The sequence below is a fragment of the Spinacia oleracea genome, chromosome 1 (genome assembly GCF_020520425.1).
Source record: "Spinacia oleracea cultivar Varoflay chromosome 1, BTI_SOV_V1, whole genome shotgun sequence".
In the NCBI taxonomy this organism is placed as follows: Eukaryota; Viridiplantae; Streptophyta; class Magnoliopsida; order Caryophyllales; family Amaranthaceae; genus Spinacia; species Spinacia oleracea.
In genome coordinates, this window is record NC_079487.1 from 77,197,625 (window position 1) to 77,222,583 (window position 24,959).

The 24,959-nt window shown below is 40.0% G+C and overlaps 2 protein-coding genes and 1 long non-coding RNA gene across 4 annotated transcripts; all 3 read right to left on the bottom strand.

The window, feature by feature from the left end:
* Window positions 1-401: 401 nt before the first annotated feature.
* Window positions 402-7,412, bottom strand: LOC110779540 (uncharacterized). 2 transcript variants are annotated; one of them, XR_008925808.1, is made up of 4 exons: window positions 6,195-7,412; window positions 3,629-3,723; window positions 2,341-2,414; window positions 402-748 (listed from the first exon to the last, which is right to left on the bottom strand). It is a non-coding gene; the product is annotated as an uncharacterized lncRNA (long non-coding RNA). The 2 variants fall into 2 exon arrangements; XR_008925807.1 differs by lacking the exon at window positions 2,341-2,414 and having other exon boundaries at window positions 6,195-7,376.
* A 2,704-nt stretch (window positions 7,413-10,116) lies between these two features.
* Window positions 10,117-10,822, bottom strand: LOC110777921 (uncharacterized mitochondrial protein AtMg00810-like). The gene is made up of 2 exons (XM_021982499.1): window positions 10,755-10,822; window positions 10,117-10,534 (listed from the first exon to the last, which is right to left on the bottom strand). Exons 1-2 carry the CDS (start codon window positions 10,820-10,822, stop codon window positions 10,117-10,119), a joined length of 486 nt encoding a protein of 161 aa, XP_021838191.1.
* Window positions 10,823-19,807: 8,985 nt separating this feature from the next.
* LOC130465453 (uncharacterized) lies at window positions 19,808-23,698 on the bottom strand. The gene has a single exon (XM_056834216.1). The coding sequence runs from the start codon at window positions 23,696-23,698 to the stop codon at window positions 19,808-19,810; it is 3,891 nt and encodes a 1,296-aa protein (XP_056690194.1).
* Window positions 23,699-24,959: the final 1,261 nt, after the last annotated feature.

Genomic DNA, 24,959 nt, shown 5'->3' on the forward strand with positions numbered 1-24,959 from the left:
AGTCGATCTATTTGGATCATATCCATATCAAAACCGATATGTTTAGATCATAATCAATATGCCAAGATCATGTCCAAATCATAATACATATGTCCATACCTTGTATATAGATCAAAATCGATATATATATCGACATCGTAATAGATCTATCTATATCATGTACGTCCAGATCAAAACAAATCTATCTAGATCATGTACGTCTGGGTTAGAACTGATCTTTCCAAACCAGAATCAATATGTCCATATCACGTAGAGATTAGAACCGATCTATTCAGATCAGAAAGGATATCCTCATATCATATCAGAATATTAATATAATACCTAATGTTAATATTAATATTAATTAATAAAATATTTCATATATGTTAATATTAATCTTAAGAAAATAATTCATATGGATATAATACTCCGTAGGTAAATTTTTCGTATTTTATTTGTTCTTTTTTGACGGGGAAGAACAATATCATTAAGAATCGGCCATACAACATCTAAACTAATAAAATATATCTACATACACTAGATATAGAGAAAATAAATAATTGTTACAATCACAACAATTACTATTCTGCATCCTAAAGCACAAATCTTTATCCACTACTTCTAACTTGACGTGAGCAGTGACTTTCGATGTTTTCGCATCTTTCCAAGTAGAGTCCTTCACAATATGCGCACGAATTGTTCGATTTACAAGATGATGATATACCCTAAACCCGCATGAATCCAAATCATCTTCTCAATGATTAAAACCCTAAAAATAAAGTTCTGAGATTAGAATCAAAAACCTAGAAAAATCTATGAAAAAACCAAACAAAAGATTTGGAACGACCCAAGAGTAAATTGGGAACAAACCAACGAAAGAGAAACAAAAAGAGACAGAACATGAAGAGAAAACAATGGAAAAATAAGAAGAAAGGTCGAAAAAAGTTTAATTTCCAAAGAAATTCGATTACTTTTCGGCCTGAACCAAGAAAATTGAAACCCTAGAAGATGATGAGAGAGAAGAGAGAGAAAATAATGTAATACTAATATAATATTTCATGCTAACACATTTTATTTTTTTATTGTACGTATTTATAAAAAAAATACTTCGTGTTTAGATGAAGAATTCAAGGTCTATCTAAATATGTAATTAAATCATAAGCAAAGTCAAATCAATAAAACAATAATATTTTTTTTGTTTTTGGTGTTAATTAGGGTTAATTCGGATTAGGGGTCGAGTTGTGGTTGGATAGCTTCCAGAGTCCCCTCCCAATTGTTGTTGCGGGGGATCGAACACGCGGTCCGTCCTACCAAGTTCAGCTCCGATCACCATTGAACCAACGGACAATTGGTACAATAAGATTATTTTAAATTTGAATGAAATTTATTTTACGAGTAGTGTTGATTATGAAAATAATCCTTTTGCATATTAAGTTAATAATAATCGCAGGTTTTTGTTTAAATCTTAATTCTTAAAGATTGGATCAAATCAGATTAGAACAGACCAGATTAAAATTAATAAATTCAAATCAAATTAGGAGAAATAAGGTGAACTAAATGGGGAATTTTATTAACTGTTGAAATGTATATAATTTCGGATTTTTCATGAAATGCCCTGAGGTTTGACTTTATTCACCAAATACCCTCGTAGTTTCATGTATTCATCATATACCCCTGAGGTTTCATTTTCTTTCATGACGTGACTCTGCCGTTAAGTGACCGTTACAAACTTTGATTTTTTCACCATATACCCCTGTTAAGCAACAACTAGTTTTTCAAAAAAAAAAAAAACCTTGGCCAATATTCCTATAAGATTTGAAGGTCTTAAGAACTAGATATATTTTTATAATATTGAGAGTGACAAGAAATGGATTAAGGTATAGCTGTCAAAGACATTCTCCCCTTCAAATCATTCTTCCAAAGTACTAACATATTTTATTATTATTATTATTTTTCAAGAGAAAAGTACTACGGATTATTAAGTACAGTACTCCCTCCGTCCCGGAATACTTGAACCAGTTTTACCGGCACAAAGTTTAATACAAAGTAATTGACTTATTATTTAATTAGATGGTACTCCCTCCATTCCTAATTATGTGTCCACTTTGAAGTTTTACGCGGGATTTAATAAAACTGAGTTGTGTGTAAGAGGTAATGATTGGGAGTATTTTTTGGGGAAAGGAAAACGTAGATAATTGTTTAATTAGAAAAAGTACAAAAAGAAAAGAGAGAGAAATCAGAAAGAGTAAATAAGTGTCATGTCGTTGATCCCCTACCAACAAAAACAACCAATCATATTGCACTAAAAAATCCAAGCACCAATAGAATTAAAGGACCATAATAAAGCAAATAAACCCTCACCTCAACACCGCCTTCTCCCTCAACGCCGACGCCGGCGACACCTCCTCCACCTCAACGACGGCCATCAAAATATTCTAACCCAGAAAAATCATCAAAATTCAAACCCATAAATTCGAACCTTCTCCTCAAATTCTAATTAGAAAAATCATCAAAGTATCACCAAACCCTAAAAAAATTTAAACCCATAAAACACATACATTCGAAACCACAAATCCATAAATTAATCTACAAAATCGAACCCAAAAATTCATCCAAAAACTCAGATAAACACAAAACCAGAAAAAAAAACACCCAAAAATCATCAAAAAATCAAACAACAAAAAATCATCAAAAAACTAAGATTAACCCTAAATTCATTAAAAAAATATATATAAACCCAGAAAAACAAAGATTTAACCCTAAAATCGAAAAAAAAGCCCAGAAAAATATAAAAAATCCATATAATCACAAAAATTCATCGATAAACCCAAAATCATAAAAACAATCATCAATAAACCCATAAATCGTCATTAAACCAAAATAAATTTAAGAAATATCAAAAGTTGAACATACCTAGCCATCCAAAGTCAAATTCGAGTTTTAAAAGGTCAAATTTGACCATGAAAATTTCAGATCTGGAATTTTCATGGTCAAATTTCATCATTCAAAACAAAATCTTGAATTTTGTGAGTGAAATTGGAGAGAGAGGGAGATGAAAGATATGAAGGGAGATAGATCGGAGAGGGCTGAAGATGGAGGGAGAAAGAAACAGGGAGGGACGAGAGGAGAGAAGGAGGAAAATTAAGAAGATGAAACGGAGAAATGAAGGAGAGAGAGTGTAACAGCGCGCACTTAAAGAGCTGCTTGCAAGATACAATTAAAACCAGCTAAACAAACTAAAACTCCTCAAACAACTTCAAAGATTTAATCACGGCTTAGCCCATCTCAAAGACACTAATTAAAATCCTTAAACTTATAATTATTAAAATTTCGGCAGCACTTCCCCTAAATATGGACAACCTAAAACATTGCTTAGGATATTACGTCTGATTTTCTTTCACCTGCATCAAATACAACATTCCAACATATAACACTTCCCAATCCAACACCAGGGTGTCACTATGACAGCCATACTTAATGAGCTACTCTTAATCTCACTTGAACTTGAACCAAACAACTTGACTAAACTACTACCCTAACACGGATATACAATCCAAAAATTATAGACCAAAAACTTTATGAAGAAATTATACAGCTCAATAGTAATATCTAGAAAACTTAGTTACATTTGACGAACCCATATTCTAACCTTGGAAATTTAAGGCCTCTGGAGATTTCTACGAGAACCTGAACCTTGAACCTGAATTGAGACCCGACTCTTGCTCCCTGCAAAACATTTTAACTCTGCCCCCACCAGGACAGGTTCAAAGAACAAAATCAGCGGAAATCTGAGTACACACATCCAACATGAAATGCATTTGATAGGTGGCTCAAAATGATTTTGCTTTAGTGTTTATGTTTTGTTTTGAAAAGCAACTTCGCTTATCAAACTCAATTGGTAAACTTAACTTGATAAAGTGTTATAACTTCTTTGAAATCTATTTGGCGAAATCTCGATTATTCAAACAAAGATTTGGAAAACAATAAAATAGCATTACTCACAAAAGCTTCAGACTTTACCTACCATCTCACAAAGTTTCTAGATTTACAATCACATCAACTGAATTAGACTTACAACTTAAGATTCATCTTGCCATTCTCACACCCTTAATCATCTTCAATCATAACCTAATTCGACAATGACTCATAACGATAGCTCGAGTGTTATAAGTAAATCTTTTCCCAATCCTTAGGTTTCACCACAAGATGAAAAATCAAAATATAATTATTCATAACTCAATGGGAAACTCATTAGTACAACATTGCCAAAGTCATATAGTTTTCTTCATACAATTCTCAAAACACAATTCAAATGAAGGCATAGATATTCATAAGAAATTTATAACTCAATGCGAAAACACACAACTCAATCTCAACATAATAGCTTACTCAATCACAACATATTAGCTTGTTGTTGGGGAAAGTGAACACGAATAGAGAGGGGTCGCTATGACCAACTGTCTCTATTTGGTGGGGGTCGTCGCCCTCCTGATAAACATACGCTTGCAAGACTTAACTAGGACATGTCCCTAATTACGGGTCTATCCCGCCTCTACGAGTCTACTTTTGTAGCACTCGCTTTACGGCCAAGCCGCTTTAACGGGTCTATCCCGCCGGACTACGAGTCTACAATTGTAGCACTCGCTTTAAATGTTTTTCATCACCGACGCATGTGAGCACTACGCAACACATACACGGCTACTTTCCCCTACTTAAGCATTTTATTACCAATTTATGCAACTTCGTTCTCAATATATCATTCGCATTCCCATACTCATGTATTAGCTTCACTCTCATCATAACTCACCTCATTTTATTTCTCAAAATAAATCCTCAATCTAATTAAATATCAATCTCAAGACTTGCTGACAATTTCTCTTACATTTAATCAAACTGTAATGATTTAATTAAAATTTGGACACTCTTCTCAACTACTCTCTTTTAACTTAGAATCACTCCTTATACTTGGCTATGCTCCTAAACCATTGATTAATATTTGACTTCTAGTGAGTGACACTCATTTAAGATCCCAACGCTATCAATAGGCTATACTTTCCTCGAATTCGTATTCATTATTTAACTAGCTTAGTGTGCCTGAAATGTATTTTATAAACATTTATATAAAACGTAATTACTCAAACATAATCTTTATTATTCGTTGAAATGCCCTTTTGATAGATTTCAACTATTAAGTTACAAGAATATGAAAACTTGATTATTTATTTTAAGGTATATCGTTATTCTTTACAATAATTTCTTTTATAAAACTTGTCAAATATTTACTTATTTGCAAACTATATGTATTTTAAGAACTTAAAACAAAACTGACACATCTTTAGTTTATTGTTTCAACTCTTAAGTTCATTAAACACCTTAATATTGTTCAAAACGAGTTTAAGTTCCATAATTCATAGTTTTAGGAAAACATGTGGATTTTAGGAAATTCTAAAATAAATATGGCTTGTTAGGAAAGATTATAAAACCTTGAAACAATTCATTCAAGAATCATTAAAAACTCCGCCTTTGTTCTACTTAAAATAGATTAAAGATTCTCATTTACTACATAAAATAATTCTTTTAATATTAACACTTGATTAAGAAAACAAGCGTCCTTTAAGAAAACTAAAAACAAGTATGACCCGGTTGAAAGAAAACATAAACCTTCATTGAAAACAAGAACTTAAAATTAAAAGCGATGTCTTTGGTTCCACTAAATCTTACTTTAGGATCTCTTATATAGTTTAACACACTAACTCCTCAACTCCTCATAAACTCAAGTAGGACTACTTCCATTATGCAAGGGCTTTTACCTGATCATTAACGTATTTACTTATGATAAACTCTTAATTAACACTCCCTTGACCTTTTGACTCTTTCACATGTCTCACCATTTCTAAGTTCTTCCTCAAGATACTCAATGAACTCAATTCTCTAGCCGCTCAATGCCACAACTCAAACCATCTCTCACTTGGGTTCTCATTGACACAAACATTCGTTTAAATGAATCATGATTCATAAAAACATTGCCATTCAATTCAATTTGCAAAGAACAAATCAATTTGTAAATACAATTCAGTTTTGCAAAACACAATTTAATTCGCAAAATAACATTCAATTCGCAAAACGACATTCAATCTACATATATATATATATATACATGATATTTAAACACAAGATATATTTTCAAACATTGCAGTTGGTTGGACGATGTGTACCTCGCATCACTACACTTAGATCCCAAGTCTCATTCGGTCATCATTCTCCGCCAATTCACCTCAACAAGAACGACTTAAGTTAATAAACTAATCACTCAAACATAACTAGAACTAATTGATTTTCGAAGAACTTAATTTAGAATCAACATAGCACATATTTTATTTTAAGAAAACCATATTGGATTTTCTAATCATATTTCGTGATTGAAAACATGAAATTCAATAATTATATTTATATACTTAATGAATATTAATCAATCAAATTATAAAATTGAAAATCTTAATTTCACAACTATTCAAAAACTTTCTCGAAACAAACTAATACTTTCAAATTCCTTGTTTTCAAAAGTTGAGATTAATTTCTGGATAATTAGGATTACTTCCTACATAGTCAGCTACTAACACACCAAGGCACAATTTAATTCAACAAACTACTTCAATTGAATTGGGTAAACTAGAATTGAATAGTTGAAATCAAATATTTTGAGATCATACCCTTAAGGGAAATATAAAGCATATAGGGAAATCAAATCAACAACAACAAAAAACAACAATAGCCGCAACAACAGCTCGAACAGCAGCAGCGGCAGCGACACAATAGCAGCTGCGACAGCGGCTCCGGTAGCCCTTGGCTCCGGCGTGGTCGGCAGAGGAAAAGAGAAGGTGGAGGAGGGAAGAAAACCCACAACATCACCATGATAAGAGGAGAGAAATCAAATGAGTTAGGGTTTTTGATTAATTTGGGGTTTTCTAATTTAATTCAATTGAGTAACATAAAGAAATCAAAGAAATTACCGAATAGATTGGTTGATCATCACCGGCTGCAAAAGCCACCATTGATGGTGGTGTAACGGCGGAGGTCGAGAGAGAGGGGAAGGACAAAGTTAGCATGCAATCAACAACAACGAACAATAACAACCCTACCAACTTTACCGGCGAAGGAAGATCACCAAGGATCGCCGGTCGACGAGGCAGCGGTCGTGCCGGCGGGGAGCAAGAACTCGGGGAAGAGAGAGACAACTGGGATGAAAAGGAGAGGATGAGAGAGATAGGAATATGCGTGAGATAGGAGAGAGAATAAGAGTGAAAGAGTCAAATTTCCATCTAAGGAGGTGGGTAATTGAAAACAAGACAATTTGTGACATTTCCTAAGTGATACACGTGGGTTGGAGAAGGAAGCAATGTGAACTTGTCATTTCAAATATAACCAATAATTAAATCTTTAAATCTCACATCATAAAACCTTTATTGTTTTTTTACATATATATCTAAATCAAACTTGCTTAACAATTTTTTTTAGAATTAACAAAATATAAAATCAATAAACAATCAAATTTCAAAAAAAAAATATAAAAAAATAAATTATTTCAAGTTAAAGCTGGAGAAATTTTTTTTTTTAAAAAAAAATTCAAATTCATTCACCAGTTAAAAAAAATTCAAGATCTTAATCTCAAATTAGATTTAAGAAAATTTCTGATGACACGTTTAAGACGACAGTTACTCTTAATATTATATTAAAAAAACGGCTTAAAATCAGGGCTGTTACAGAGAGAGAGAGAGAGAGGAGTTGAATCAGAAAAATGAAGGAAAGAGAGTGGGAGAGAGGAGATGAATCAGAAAATGAAAGGAGAGAGAGTGGAGTCACGTGGGTTTGGGGGGTTTACCCATAAATTCCCCTTTCCCAAATCTGAATTTTCCTCTTTTTTTAATAAAAAAGCTTTTTTTATTAATTTTTGGGCACAAATTTTAATGAAAAGTAAGTATATGGTGTAATTGTTGGTAAGGTAAGGGGTATAATGGTAAAGTTAAAAATGGAAAGTGGACACTTATAAGGGAACGTTATTTATGGGAATTTGACACTTAAATAGGAACAGATGGAGTAGTTGATAGTGAGGTATTTTTTTAATATAGATAGGAATATGTAGCATCTTTCTAAAGGGGGTAAGAGGGTAGGGGGAGGGTGCATGAGACCACAAAATGACATGTGAAGGGGGTAGTTGATATAATATTAATAAAATTTTACCATTTATAGAAACGGTGCAAGTAATCTATTTAACGACTTTATAAGGAAAGCGGTATAAGTATTACGGGACGGATGGAGTATGTGAGAATCTAACCTTGTCACCGATGTAACAATGTTACAAGTGATTTGGGTGCTATCAACGTTACAACTCTCAGAAGAGTTACAACCTAATGTTGACAAGTTGATTGAGTTGTTTTCTTTACCACAATTGACACCCAATGTGAGCACTGTAATTAATAAAGCTATTGAAATCAAATAATTAAGAGAACTTGAATAAACTTTACTTGATTGATGATCTCCGAATTACAATGATTGTGTCGTGGTATGAAGGCCACTGACTTAGAAGCGCCCTCAAGGTTAACACAATCGGCATGCCTTAATTATTCTCCATGCCAAATCTCTAATAGGGTTTAGGGTTTTTGTTTAGGTATATTGTTTTTTGGTTAATATTGTGTCTCGTGTGTTTTAGCCGGAGAAAATATGTAGTACATATATACTCCGTGTAACTTGGAGATTACACAAGTGATGAATCATGATAACAACTCATCATGTGGGACCGCTTGGAGGAAAGAGTCTTAATGGGTTTGCAAAACCTTCCACAAATACAACCACGTGACTTAGGATTATAAAATATCGATAAAGCAAAGGAATGCAGCATATTAAATCTTCAATGCAGTAAGGTCCACGGTAGGATCGCGGCAAATAGTTATACCCCGCGGTATACCTACGGACTTAGCTGGTTTTCTCCATGCAATTTGGTCAAGCTATTTTACGCTTTTCATTGTTATCAACAATCTCCCACTAAGGCTAAGTTGTGTGAGGCTAAGAGAATCTAAGTAGTAAAATGTAGGCTTAGTACTTAAATGTTAGTATCCAAAGGTTTGAACTAACACATAGTGGAGTGGGGTGTTTAATAGTTTAGAGACTGTCTAGAGGATTGAACTCCTAGATTATTAAAGTGACCCGAAAACACGCACCTCACCTTAAGAGCTTGAGCAATTCCTCTATAACACAACCGCTCATATTGAGAATCTTAGTGAATGCTCTAAAGAGATATCCCATCACTCATAGAAGGAGGCCATCCCTTCACATTCACCACAGGTGTTCCACGAACATTAAGAACATTTAAGTTCAACCTTCAATCTATACAACTCACCGATCATCTCACGACACCACTAACTCGAGTGGCCTATGTCTGTGAGGCTAGTTATATAGATCTTCTCATGAAACCATTAACTCGAATGGTCTCGGTCTATGAGGCTAAGCAAAGAAGCATTGTATCTACAGAGCATCTCATGACATCACTTAGACAAGTGACTTGGTCTATGAGGCAAGATACATTAAGAGCCTTTAACTCATACACATCGTCCCTTTAGGGAAGACTCACCACACGGGTTTAGTATCTCTCAAACCCATACCTCTTGATGACTCAAGTACCTTCCTTCTGTCCAACCTTTTGTAGATGGATCCGCCAGGTTCTTCTCCGTTCTCACATATTCCAGAGAAATCACACCATTCACAATAAATTGTCTTACAAATTCATGTATGTCACGAATGTATCTCTTCTTGCCATTATACACGATGTTCTTCGCAACAGTTATGGCGGCTTGTGAATCACAATGAATAGGTACAAAAGGAGTTGGTTTACCCCATAATGGAATGTCTACTAACAAGTTTCTCAACCAACCGGTCTCCTGCGTCGTAAGATCTAAGGCAATGGACTCCGACTCCATGGTAGACCGAGCTATGCACGTTTATTTTGACGACTTCTAAGAAATTGCCACTTCCACATAAGGTAAAAATATACCCACTTGTTGAGCTCACCTCATCATTGTTTGTCGCCCAGATCACATCATAATAACCTTCCAGTACCAATGGGAAACCAATAAAGTTTAAACCTCATTCCATGGAGCCTCTAATGTATCTCAATAGATGTTTGAGAGAATTATAATGCTCCCCACTTGGATTATGGGTATAACAAATAAGACAACTCACTCCAAAAGAAATATCAGGTCTTGTGCAATTCATCGGAAACATAAGAATACCAATCACCTTGGCATATTCCTCTTGAGAAACACTCGTTCCATTATTATTGAATAGATGTTTGTTCGGATCACACAACGTCCTCAAGGGCGCCACATCAAAGCAATCAAACTTCTTCAAGATCTTCTCCACATAATGAGTTTGAGATAACATGTATCCCTTGTCGATTTTGGTGACTCTCACTCCAAGTATCACATCAACCTCACCCAAGTCTTTCATCTCAAATTTGGAGGACAAGAAGTTCTTAGTTTCATTTATGGCATCTATACTAGCACTGAATCAGAGCATATCATCAACATATAAGCATATAATCACGTATTCAGTACCAAAGATCTTTGTGTAGACACACGCATCACTGCCATTCACCACAAAGCCAAAACTAAGAATAGTATTATGAAATTTTTCATACCATTGCTTCGGTGCCTGCTTCAAACCGTATAACAATTTTTTCAATCGGCATGCCTTAATTATTCTCCATTCCAGGAACTACAAACCCAAGGGGTTGCTCCATGTAGATTTCCTCCTCCATATCTCCATTTAGGAAAGCTGTTTTAAGATCCATTTGATGAACAATCAAATTAAATTCAGATGCTAACACAAATAAGATGCGAATAGTAGCTATCTTAGTCCAAGAGAGTAAGTATAGAAATAATCAACCCCAAACTTCTGTGAGAATCCTCGAATCACAAGATTGGCCTTGAACCTTTCGACTGAACCATTAATCTTATTTTTCCTCTTGAAAGTCCACTTGCATCCTATGGCCCTACTCCCTTTCGGAAGTTCCACCAACTCCCAAGTCTGATTTGTCACGATGGATTCAAGTTCACCATTGATTGCTTCCTTCCAAAAACTCGCATCAACGGACCTCGTCGCTTCTTCATAGGTTTTGGGGTCATCATCTACCACATGTAGACACACCATTATTTCATCAAAACCATCCATATTTCCCATCTCCGCGAGGAACATTGTGAGAAAATCAGGTTCGAAACTTGTTTCTGTTCTTTGCCTTTTACTTCTCCTAGGTTGCTCTTGATTGTCAACCCTAGAGAAATGTTTAATGTGTTCTGCATAAGGTCCAGCCTGAGAAGACTGTTCTGCAAGAGGGGTAGCAAAGGAATAATCATTAGTAACAACATTATCTTTCAAGGGAAACACCTGCTCGAAGAACTCCGCATCACGAGCCTCGCATACCAAGTGATCATCAAGTGTCGTAAACCTATATGCAACACTATTTCTGCATAACCTACCAACACAGTATCAAATTTTCTCGATCCTACAGTAGGTCGTTTGAAAGATGGATAACCTACTTTTGCCAAACACCCACACACTTTCAAGTAGCTCAGGTTAGGAGTATAACCCTTCCAATACTCATACGGAGTCTTGTCCAGCTTTTTGTGAGTGACCCTGTTCAACACAAAGTTTGCAGATTGCACTCCCCCCACAAGTTATCAGGAAGACCTGAACTCAAAAGCATTGCATTCATCATTTCTTTCAACGTTCGGTTCTTTCTTTCTGTTATGCTATTCTGTTGTGGGTGTAGGGAGCTGTCACCTCGTGAATAATGCTTTTCTTCTCGCACACTTCCTTCAGAAATGTAGACCCATATTCTCCACCTCTGTCAGGCCGTACCCTTTTATTTTTCGATCTAACTGATTTTCTAACTCTGCTTTATACACCAGGAACTTGGACTCTGCTTCATCTTTAGACCGTAAAAGTTAGACCTTGCTATACCTTGAAACATCATCAATGAAAGTATTTTAGTAGAATTTTCCACCCCTGCTTTCCAAGTTCTTGAAATCTACCAAGTCAGTGTGAATTAACTCTAACAATGTTGTTTTCCTCTTTGTGACTGGTTTGTACGGTTTCTTCACGAACTTTGACTCAACGCATACTCCACATTTACTGTGTCCATCAATTGTCATATTGGGGAGCAGATTTAAGCTCTTCATACGTTTCAATTTGCTCACCCCCACATGTCCCAGCCTACTATACCACAGGTCAATGGACTCAAAAATATACGCAGAAGAAGAATTATTATTCATGGTAGAATCAAATAAAATGTCAAGAACAAACAAACCACCATTAAGGTATTCCTTTCCTACATATTCTCCATTGCGAGTCAGCACAAGCTTCTTAGCTTGAAAAACTAACTTAACACCTACTTTGTTTAACAAAGCACCAGAAATCAAATTCCTACAAAGGGATGGTACATACAGTACATTGTGTAAAGCTATTGTTTTGTTAGAAATGAGCTTGAGAAGCACCTTACCCTTGCCAAGTACCTCCGAGCTACTTGAATTTTCCATGTAGACTTGTTCGCCCTCTTTAGCTCAAATTCCATGAACATGTCTTTTTTGGCACAAAAATTTCTCGATGCCCCTGTGTCAACAATCCACTCAGTTATTTTTTCCACCAGGTTCACCTCATAAATCACAACAGCTATCACCTCATCTGTCTCTGCAATATGAGCCTCACTCTTAGGTTTAGCCTTGTTGTTGCTCTTCTTGTTCCAACACTGGTACTTGTAATGTCCCTCCTTTCCACAGCCATAGCACACACATGTGAACTTCTTCTCAATTCTCCCTTTTCGCAAAAACTTGCCTTTCTTTGCGTTTCCTGAACTTTGTCCCCTGTTCAAGTTGTCATGACCTTCATTCTTATCAAAATTAACATTAGTTTCAACAAGATTTGCCCTCACGGAAAGTTCATTCTTGGGTTTCAGTGGAGTATCTTTGAGCCGCTTTGCTTCTCCAACCTTCATATGACTCACTAACTCAACAACAGTCAGATCCCTTTTCTTATGCTTCAGACGGTTCATGTAGTCAGACCAGGAATCAAGCAATTTCTCAATCAATACTTTGGCCTGAAGAATTTCGCACATCTTCATGCCTTCAGCAAGAACTTCAGCAACCAGGGTTTCATATTCATGGACTTGATCCATAATAGGTTTATTATCAACCATCTTAAAACTAAGCCAATTTCCAATAACATATTTCTTCTTCCCAGCATCATCTGCACCATACTTCTTCTCAAGATATTCCCAAATTGCCTTATCCGATTTTTCTTTAATACAGAGATCAAAAATTAGGATAGTCATGTGGTACACCATGTGAGCCCTAATAACCTTATTGTCCTTGTCATACTTTTTAACATACTCTTCATTATATTTACTCGTAGCAGTTGTACTACTATTTGATTTTCCAGTTTGAACATGTGTATCAAGAACAATAATCGTATTTTTAGATGAGGTTGTAGGGATAGGGCGATCATTGAACAACACATAATCAATATCGGCTTGTTCAAAATAAATCAACAATTTTTGAGACCACCTATTACAATTAGTTCCATCAAGTGGTTCCAGTTTTGACATATCCAACATCAAACGAGACTACGGTAATCCGGACATTATTTCAATAGTAAAAGTTCGCTTCTAAATCGTAATAAATAAAGCTATTGAAATCAAATAAATAAGAGAACTTGAATAACTTTACTTGATTGATGATCTCCAAATTACAATGATTGTGTCGTGGAATGAAGGCCACTGACTTAGAAGTGAATTTCGCCACTACCGGTACAAACTCTCAAGTGACGAACGTACCCCAAGGTTAACACAATCCTCCTCTAAATTCATGCACCCGAACTCAAAATGTGGAACTGCTCAGATCTCTAATAGGGTTTAGGGTTTTTGTTTAGGTATATTGCTTTTGGGTTAATATTGTGTCTCGTGTGTTTTAGCCAGAGAAAATATGTCGTACATATATACTCCGTTTAAATTGGAGATTACACAAGTGATAATCATGATAACCACTAATAATGTGGGACCGCTTGTAGGAAAGAGTCTTATTTTTTGGTGTGAATGAGCTACAAGGGCGGGGATAAGAATCGATCTCAGGATCACCTGGAATCGGGATGAAAACTCTAACCAACTGAGCTATCCATCACTCTCGAAGGAAAGAGTCTTATGGGTTTGCAAAACCTCCAACAAATACAACCACGTGACTTTGGATTATAAAAAATCAGTAAAGCAAAGGAATACAGCATATTAAATCTTCAATGCAGTAAGCTCTACGGCAGAATTGTGGCAAACAGTTATACCCCGCGGTATAGTTGTAGACTTAGCTGGTTTTCTCCACGTAATTTGGTCAAGCTATTTCACGCTTTGCATTATTATCGACAAATACCAATGTTGACATTGTTGTTTCTGCGAAGAAAATGCTAAGTGTGAAAATAGGGGAAGCCTCTTCAACTAGGCTGTCGTTTTCCTCCAATCGGTTGTGTTTTGTCCTACAAAAACGGCAAACGTAAACTGGCTCGGGGGGTTCCCGAGAAAACCCTCTCCGACGCTCAAGTCAGTTCTTGTAGAGAGAGAAAGTAGTGAGAGAGTCAGTGTGGGAATAATTGCATACCTGAGTAATGATTAGGTGAGACATATTTATAGTAATGCGGGATGGCATTATTAGTAAATATGGGCAAGTGTAGGGGTATGAAATCTTGGGCCTGCAGGAGGCTGAGATATGGGCCCCGAAATTCTGGTCTGAGCCCATCATGGGGTTTGTTTTTGAGGGTATTTTCAGTAATCTCCTCAAAAGGGTATTTTGGTAATTTATGTAAATAGGTGGGTCCCACAGGGAGGCCCGAACATTAGCCCCACGCCAAATATATGAGATTGGGCGCTTCAAAGCTTGTGTGTTTGGCGGAATAAAATATCGTTTTAGCGGGTAATATAATACTGGCGAGGGGTATGTATCAATTTAGTGAGGCTGAATTTATGTTAGTGGAAACCCCACAATTCTCACGTGGCTGTCATTTATTTTGGAGTTTGGTAAAATAGGCAAAAGATGCTTGTGTGTTTAACTATATTGGTTGACCAAGAAAAAGGCAAGTAGTTACGTTGCTTTAACACGTGCCATCAATTTGCCTTGGATGCCTCCCTTATAATTGGGCGTCTCCTTTTAGTTTGCGGCCCAATCAAGGCGTTTGTTTTCACATTCCGGTCTGAGCCCCACGGACACCATCCGCCAAAACCGACGCACCTCGTGCGAATAACAACAGCCAAATACCTTGCTCCTCCCATGGACTCGCCCACACCAAGTGCGGCCCAAGTGGATGGTGAGGAGCAACCTCGGTGCATAGCGTCACACTCCAACTTCGGCACGCATCGCACGGACACGGGTAAGAAAGGCACGAAAAACAACCGCCCAGCCATATACGAGGCGAGTAAGAAAGACACATTACGCACGGGCAAGAGCAGCCCCGCCCAGTTGACTTAGTGCTTGCTCATTGCGTTGTTGATACGTATACGTGCACCTACGGCGTGGCTGTTGTTTTGTCACACGCGGGGTGCGTGGTGATGTTCGCCATGTTCAAGACTCTTGTTTAGTTGATGCGTTGGATAAGCTCAGCCCCAAGTACGGCATGGCTGTTGGTTTTTCGCCCATGTGGGTACGTGGGATGCGCGGGCACGGGCGCGGGCACGGCTGTTGCTTTCCCTCGTGCGGTGCGTGCACGCGGGCCGTACTTGCGAGGCATGGGCTCTTGTTTTATCGTTCGAAGGCATGTGCTCAAGGTGTCCAGCCTTGGCTTGGCGGTTGTTCCTCTTCGCGCGCGCCGTACTCCCTCACGGCTGTTGTTCTTTGCGGATGAGAGTTATGCCAAGGTTGGGTTCATGTTTTGGAGTAAACAAGGTGGGGCTTGGTTCTTGGTGACGTGTTCTCATCCCGCGTCGGGCGTGGCTGCTCTTGCCAAGGCCGTATGGCTTTTGTTTTGAGGGGAATTGTTTTATGGGTTGTAAAATATGGCGGATGATGCACAATGATTGTGGGCCTATGCTTTTTGGCGGATGATATTTGCAGGAGGAGTTGATATTTGAGTGAAAATGCTAAAAGTAAATCAACAGCCAAAAGAGAGTAGATCCTAAGATAATGGTTTTGATGCATTGTGATGGAAATGATTTTGAGCTACACATTTTCTTTGTCTTTTGTGTAAAAGACAAAAGAAGATATAGATTGAAGTCCCATGCTTTGAGTGACTCATGATTGGGCGGTTGTTTCTTCACTCGGCGTGGCTGCTCTTTGTTAATCGAGCAAGAGGTGCCGATTTGGCGTGGCTGCTCCTTTTTTTTTTTGGCGTGGCTGATCTTCATCGCCGCGTAGGCGAGCGTGGCATGCTCAGAATTGGGCGGTTGGCTGATCTTCATCGCCCATGTTGCTTAACCTTGCTTGCCAGATCCTTCCATTTGGCGGTTGGTTTCCCCCTTTTTTTTTTTTTTTTTTTTCGCCGTATGTACGTGGGTAGGATGATGGCTGATGCTTTCTCTTGTCATACACATGATGGTGCCATGGCTTCTACTTATGGTGTCGTGGCTTCTACTTTCCGCACATGACTTACTCGCCGCACATGATGGTGCCATGGCTTCTACTTTCCGCACATGATTGTGCCATGGCTTCTACTTGCCACACATGATGGTGCCATGGCTTCTACTTGCCGCACATGATTGTGCCATGGCTTCTACTTGCCACACATGATGGTGCCATGGCTTCTACTTATGGTGCCATGGCTTCTACTTGCCGCACATGATGGTGCCATGACTTCTCCTTATGGTGCCATGGCTTCTACTTGCCGCACATGATGGTGTCGTGGCTTTTACTCGCCGCACATGATTGTGCCATGGTTTCTGTTTCTACTTGTCATACACATGATGGTGCCATGGCTTCTACTTATGGTGACGTGGCTTCTACTTTCCGCACATGACTTAGATAAATTTTGATAAGTATGGGAATGGGCTGTTGTTCTCCAAAGGAGATAATGAGCCCCATGCTTGGACGAACGACGATGCGTCATTCTTGAAAATGACTTAGATTATTTTGCTAAGTATGGGAATGGGTTGTTTGTTCTCCAAAGGGACTAATGAGCCCCATGCTTGGGCGAACGATGATGCGCCATTCTTGAAAATGACTTAGATTATTTTGCTAAGTATGTGAATGGGCTTCTGTTCTCCAAAGGGGCTGATGAGCCCCATGTTTGGGCGAACGATGATGCACCATTCTTGAAAATGACTTAGATTATTTTGCTAAGTATGGGAATGGGTTGCTGTTCTCCAAAGGGACTAATGAGCCCCATGCTTGGGCGAACGATGATGCGCCATTCTTGAAAATGACTTAGATTATTTCACTAAGTATGCGAATGGGCTGTTGTTCTCCAAAGGAGCTAATGAGCCCCATGCTTGGGCGAACGATGATGCACCATTCTTGAAAATGACTTAGATTATTTTGCTAAGTATGGGAATGGGCTTCTGTTCTCCAAAGGACTAATGAGCCCCATGATTGGGCGAACGATGAAACACCATTCTAGAAAATGACTTAGATTATTTCACTAAGTATGAGTTCATGTGCTTGAACTTGGCTTGTCTTTTCCTTTTGACGTGTGCTGCGCTTGCATGGCCAATGTTTGGCTTCTCTGGCTTGTTTGAGGCGCCTCCTGTGCAAGAGGTCTCGAGCATCAAGGTCTCCTCTGTGCAGCTGTCGATCTTCAATTACTCGGCGTGCATCTTGGCTGGCCCTTGGTTGGCGAGGGCGAGGCTGTGCCCCACCCCTGTCACCTAGCCTGTCCTTCACACTTCGAGGTTGTGCCCTGTGGATGGTATGAGATGTTGTGCTCACCCTTGAGCTGTTAGGGAGGTTTGGCTGTCTCCTTGAAGGTCCCTCTCCCATTCCTTGGAGGTTGCGGATAGCTGCGTTGACTTGAGCAGCCATATGCTCCAGATCCCTTTTGGTGACCAAGTTCTTAGGGTGACTCTCGATATGGGGTTGTTGGTTCTCATGGTCCTGATCACCATCGTGATCATCTCCGTTCCGCGGAGTAGGCATTAACACGTAATTGGGATGAGACTCTGATCGATGAGAGGAGGAGTGTTGCCTGGTTCGTCGAGTGTTAACCATGGCTTGTAGTTGACTTCCCCACAGACGGCGCCAACTGTTTCTGCGAAGAAAATGCTAAGTGTGAAAATAGGGGAAGCCTCTTCAACCAGGCTGTCGTTTTCCTCCAATCGGTTGTGTTTTGTCCTACAAAAACGGCAAACGTAAACTGGCTCGGGGGGTTCCCGAGAAAACCCTCTCCGACGCTCAAGTCAGTTCTTGTAGAGAGAGAAAGTAGTGAGAGAGTCAGTGTGGGAATAATTGCATACCTGAGTAATGATTAGGTGAGACATATTTATAGTAATGCGGAATGGCATTATTAGTAAATATGGGCAAGTGTAGGGGTATGAAATCTTAGGCCTGCAGGAGGCTGAGATATGGGCCCCGAAATTCTGGTCTGAGCCCATCATGGGGTTTGTTTTTGAGGGTATTTTCAGTAATCTACTCAAAAGGGTATTTTGGTAATTTATGTAAATAGGTGGGTCCCACAAAAAGGCCCGAACAATTGTAAACAACTTAAAAATAGAATTAATAAGGCTGAGTTGAGCCTATGATTGAGTAATTTTGTCACCCTTTTGAGCAATTAGACATCATATATGGGAGAACTTCAAGGAAGATCTTTGCAGGTTAATTGTAGCCACCCCTACCTCCAACTGTCAATTCTTTGTGTAGTAAGTACAGAGTACTACGTAGGAGACCAGAGGCTACACTCTAGGACTAGTTTGATAATTTTTCCGTCCCAAAATTAGTCTTGTTTTACTAAAAATTCGGATTTTAAAAAAATGGAATAAAATATATGAGAAAATTGAATAAATTGTATGAAAATATGTAGAAAGTGAAATATAGTTTATGTGAAAGTGGGAAAGTATGGAAAAGTAGAATATAGTGTAGAGGAAAGTGGGAAAAGTATGTCCAAATAAGGAAATAGGACTATAAATTTGGGATGCCCGAAATAGAAAACAAAACTATAATTTTGGGACGGAGAGAGTAACTACAGTCCTACAAGTGCAAGTCGTGAGGAAGTACAAATACTATCAGATATGTATTGGGAAATACATATCAGAACAAAAGACAAAATAGGAAAAATGACAAAAAAAATAATTAAATGGTACTTTTCTAAACACAAATGGTGCTTTTTTTACAGAATGGTACTTTTTTTACAGAATGGTACTTTTTTTTACATGAATGGTACTTCCTTTTTTGTCTTTTAGCTATTTGTCTTTTAGTTGATATGTGTATTTCCACACATATCAGATATGCGAAAAAACAAACCCGTCGTGAAGAAGTACAAATACATATCAGATATGCAAGTCGTATGTATAGTCTAGATCGATTTGAGTCGAGTTTATTTAGGTTTTTATGTCACGGAAAACCATACGCGATAGCTCAATGTAAGGTGATAAATATTCTAATCATCTACGGAGGGAGTATATGTAAAATGCCTATCTTAAAAACTAACTCTGATTTCATTTTATATGGTTCTGTCCTAAAATATAAGGCAACCCATCAAATCTACGAAGGACAAGTTATTGTAAATGAAATTGTTAATGCTTACAAGTATGACTAATTAATCAAGTCAAGTGACAGAACTTGTGTAATTTAATTTAGTGTTACACTACTTAGGATCAGGTTAATCAAATTAAGTGTGTAGAATAAAAAAACTCTTCATAATGCTGGATGCGAAAGGTGGGTAGTGCTACTTCAGCCGGTATGACTGCTTCTGATCCGAAACACAGTTTGAAAGGACTCTCTCCTGTTGCTTCTTTAACCGTCGTTCTGTTACCCCATAGAACCTCTGGGACTGTGTCTGCCCACTTGCCCTTGAACTCATCCAACTTTTTCTTAAGGGCTACGAGTATTTGTTTGTTTGCAGCCTCGGCTTGCCCGTTGCTCTGCGGGTGGCAGACTGAGGCATATGCGAATTTGATCCGGTAGTCTGCCAAGAATGCTCGTATAGGTTCGCAGTCGAACTGGCATCCGTGGTCGAATACTATTGCTGTCGGTATTCCAAATCTTGTTATGATGTTTTTCCAGATGAACTTCCGTACCTGGTTGGCTGTTATTTTTGCTACCGGCTCGGCCTCAATCCATTTTGTGAAGTAATCGACGGCAACAATCAAGAACTTCCTGCCTCCTGAGGCTGTTGTGAAGGGTCCCACGATATCCATTCCCCACTGGGCGAATGGGATTGGATTCAAAATGGGCATCAAGTCGTTTGCTGGCATACGTATTACTGGGGCAAATAGCTGGCATTTTTCGCATTTCTTGACGTAGCTCTGTGCGTCCTCCAGCATGGTTGGCCAGTAGTAATCTTGTCTTTGGCAGATCAAAGCAAGTGTTTTTCCTCCTACATGGTTTCCGCATATTCCTTCATGCATTTCTTCGATTAACCTTGCGGATTCGTATGCCGTCAAACACCGCAGCAGGGGGAGGCTGAAGGCTCTTTTATAGATTTGCCCCTGATATATGACGTACCAGCAGATGTCTTTTTTGATTTTCTTTGCCTCCCTGATATCGGCCGGGAGAACTCCAGTCGTCTTGTACGCCCAGATATCATCGTACCACTCTTTGTTTGCCGTGATGGCCATTATTTCCTTTCCTTTTTCCTCCGTACTCCTTCTGTGCATGATTTCTATCATTACTGATCGACTGAGCTCGATTGTTTTCGAACTGGCCAGTTTTGCTAGGCTGTCTGCGGCAGTGTTCAACGCTCTGGGGACCAATTCGATGTCAAAAGCTTCTAACTTCGCTGTCAGCGTCTTCAGTTTTTCTTGATACCGCCGCATTGACGGCTCTTTTGTTTCATACTCTCCCGAAAACTGATTTGCCACCAACTGAGAATCCGTTGTCATTACTATCCTCTTGGCATCTGCCAACAAGCATAGTTGTACCCCTGCAATGGCTGCTTCATATTCTGCTTCGTTGTTCGAAGCTGCGAAAGTGAATCTGATTGCGTATTCGAACTTATCTCCTGTCGGAGAGATCATGACAACGCCGGCTCCCGCTCCCGACTGAGCGGCTGAACCGTCTACTGATACTTTCCAGGATTCTGCTTTGGTTTCCTCTTCTTGATAGGATGCTTCAACTACGAAGTCAGCCAAAGCTTGTGCTTTTATTGCATTGCGCGGGTGAAACTCAAGATCGTACTCCGACAGCTCTATTGCCCATCGCAACAGTCTGCCGGCTGTATCCATTTTTTGCAAAGCCTTCTCTAGTGGAAAGTTCGTCAGAATTTGTATGGTATGTGCGTCAAAATATGGTCTGAGCTTTCTGGCGGCTATCAGGACTGCATAGGCCACTTTCTCTATCAGCGAGTATCTTGCTTCTGCCGGATTCAAAATGTGGCTGACAAAGTATATCGGCTGCTGGACTTTGTCTTTTTCACTGATTAGTACGGCAGCAACGGTTTGGGCTGAAGCGGACACATATAATTGTAGCTTGTCGCCCTCTTCCGGCCTGGCTATCGTCGGTAAAGCACGAAGATGTTCTTTTACCTTCTCGAAGGCCCTTTCCTCGGTTTCCCCCCACCGGAGTTTTCCATTCTGCTTAAGAGTGTTAAAAAATGGAATCGACCTGTCGGCTGATTTGCTAACAAATCTTGTCAGAGCCGCCATTCTTCCTGTCAGCCTTTGTACATCTTTGATGCTTTTTGGTTGAGGCAGACTGAGTATCGCTTCTACCTTATCTGGGTTTGCGTCTATGCCTCTCTCGCTGACAAGGAAACCCAAGAATTTCCCCGATTTCACTCCGAACACACATTTCTTGGGGTTTAGTTTCATTTGGTAACGGCGCAGAGTTTCAAACGTTTCCCTGAGGTCATCTAAATGATCGGTCTCCAATTTGCTTTTCACTATGGAGTCGTCGACGTATACTTCAATGTTGCGGCCTTTTTGGTTTGCGAACACTCTGTCGACCAGTTTTTGGTACGTTGCCCCAGCGTTCTTTAACCCAAACGGCATAGCCTTGTAACAGAATACTCCCCCCTCAGTGATGAATGCTGCTTTTTTCCTGTTGGCCTTTGCGAGGCTGACTTGGTGGTACCCGGAGAATGCGTCAAGGAAACTGAGCAGCGCGTGGCCAGATGTGGAGTCGACTAGCCTGTCGATTCTTGGCAGTGGGTAGCAGTCTTTTGGGCATGCTCTATTAAGGTTTGTGAAATCTACGCACATTCTCCACGAGCCGTTTGACTTCTTAACCATTACGACGTTGGCCAACCACTCTGGGTAGTCGCATGGTTCAATAAATCCTGCTGCCAACAACTTTTCTACCTCTTCCTGTATTGCTTGATTTTTTTCTGTTGAGAAGTTTCTTTTCTTTTGCTTTACCGGCCTGACTGCTCTGTCGACATTCAGTCGGTGCTCGATTACCTCCGAGCTTATACCGGGCATTTCGTCTGCGGAAAATGCGAACACATCCGCATGTTCTCTCAACAGACCGATCATGTTTACCCGCAACTGGGGGTCAATGTCGGTTCCTAATTTTACTGTTCTGCCAGTTTCTCCTTCTACCAGCTCGACTTCTTCTGACCTTCCTCCGGCCTCTACCCTAGGTAGAGAAGTCCCCTTTTCGATGCTTTCGATTGTGGGTGACTCCCTTTTCTGCCTTTTCTCCTTCTTGGGCAAAAGAGATGACTCGCCCCCCAATCTTGGGGCTTGACCCTTTGCCGGTCTTTTCATTGCTGCCTCTCTCGCTATATTCCTAGATGGGGTCAGTCGGCCTGGTGTTTTTAATGCCGTCAAGTAGAATGATCTTGCTGAATCTTGACTGCCTCGGATTCTTTCAGCCTTCTCAAAGTTAGACATGTATATCATAGTTAGATGGTATGTTGATACCACTGCTTGTGCATCGTGGATGAATGGCCGGCCCACTATTACGTTGTATGCAGCAGGCACTTTGATTACTAAGAAGTCTACCATTAGGTCCCTTGCGGCTCTACCTTCTCCAATCTGCACTGGTAGCCTGATGCTACCTTCCGGGAAGACTGTGGCTCCGGAGAATCCTATCACAGGATAGTTGACTCGTGTGAGTTCTGTCTCGTCTATTTTCAGCTGAACGAAGGCTTCCCAAAAGATAATGTTCGCTGAACTCCCTCCATCCACCAGTATTCGTTTCACTGGGAAGTTTGCTATTTCGAGGCCCAAAACCAGTGGATCGTCGTGAGGGTATATAATTCCGCGACAGTCGTCTGGGGTGAATGAAATATTTGGCATGACTTGGGTTGCCGGCCATTTTATGGTGCTGTGGTAGTTTACCAGGTGGCGGTGTTCGCCCAGACTTCTGCCGGCTCCACTGATTGTTCCTCCATGGCACGGTCCTCCAGATATGACCCATACTGTCGGCCCCTTCTGGCCACTGTTTCTAGCCTCCCCATTCCGACTGGTTTCTGGTGCTTTCTGCTCTATTCGGAGCGGTGTTTGGGTGGATGGTAATCTGTTGTTTGTGTTATTGCTTTGCCAATTGCTATTCTGTTGGTTGTTGTTGTTCTGTCGGGCTTTATATTGTGTCAGATAGCCTCTCCTGATCATATCCTCGATGTTATCCTTCAAATCTCTGCAGTTTTCCGTATAGTGTCCACAGTCATCATGGAATGCGCAGTACTTCGACTATGGTCGGGGTTTGTCGCTCATTGGTGAAGGCCTCTTCCAGTTTTCGTTCTTGTTGACATTGTAAATCGCGGCTCTTGGGGCGTTCAATGGAGTGTATTCGTGGAATGTGGGGTATATGCTGGTTGATTGTTTCTGGTAATCCCTCCCTCTTGGGTATTTCCTCTGTTCGTCCTTTCTGAACCCCCTGTTCTGATTCTGCTGCGCCGGCTGAACCGGCCTTGGTGCGGCATTTCTGGTCTGTGCCGACTGATAGTGATTTGGGATTGTCATCAGCTCGTCGCTTTTGATGTATTCGTGGGCCTTTATCAGTGCGCTTCCCAAATCGGTGAAGGATTTTCTTCCCAAGTATTTTTTGAACTCGCAGTGGTTCATTCCTCTCATCAGGGCCACCACAGCTATCTCTTGCTGCAAGTTTGGTATGCTGGTGGACTCGTTGTTGAATCTGGTGAGGTAATCTCTTAAGGATTCTCCGCTTCTCTGGGTGACTGCCATCAGCTCTCCCGACGTTTTCTTTCTCTGCTGCCGGCTGATGAACCGTAGCATGAACTCTGTTTCTAACTGTCGGTAATTATATACCGACCCCTTTGGTAGTCCCTTATACCAGCCGGATGCCACTCCCAGCAGTGTTGAGGGAAATATCTTGCACCACATGGCGTCGGAATCTGTATACAACATCATATGTTGCTCAAATGTGTTGCAGTGGACCTCCGGATCTGTGGATCCGTCGTACTTGCAGAGTGGGAACTTCAATTTCTCCATTGGTTCCTCCAGAATGTCCGCGCACAGGGGGGAGTTTGCAGGTTGGATGGTGTAACGGCGCGACGCGTATCTCTGGGGTGCTTCTCTTGTCTCTTCGATGACCATGGGTTCCGGCCGACTGCGCAGAGCAATCGCCTGGTTTGTATTTGGGTGTTGTTCTTGTTGCACTAGGATCTGTTCTCCGAATAGGTTTCTTATCGGCAATCTCTTCCGTTTTTCGCCGACTGGTGTTTCTGCAGTCTGGTGTATGATTGTCCTGGGTACAGGTTCTGTGTTTGCCTTTCTTGCTGGCTTCAAGGCCGACAACGCGGCCATCACCGCTCTTGCTGTAGCCAACTGTTCCTCCGAGAACTGACCGGCGAGTTCAGACGGCATTTGCGTATCGTCCTGGGCTGGGCTTTTGGGCTCTTCTTCTGAGTCG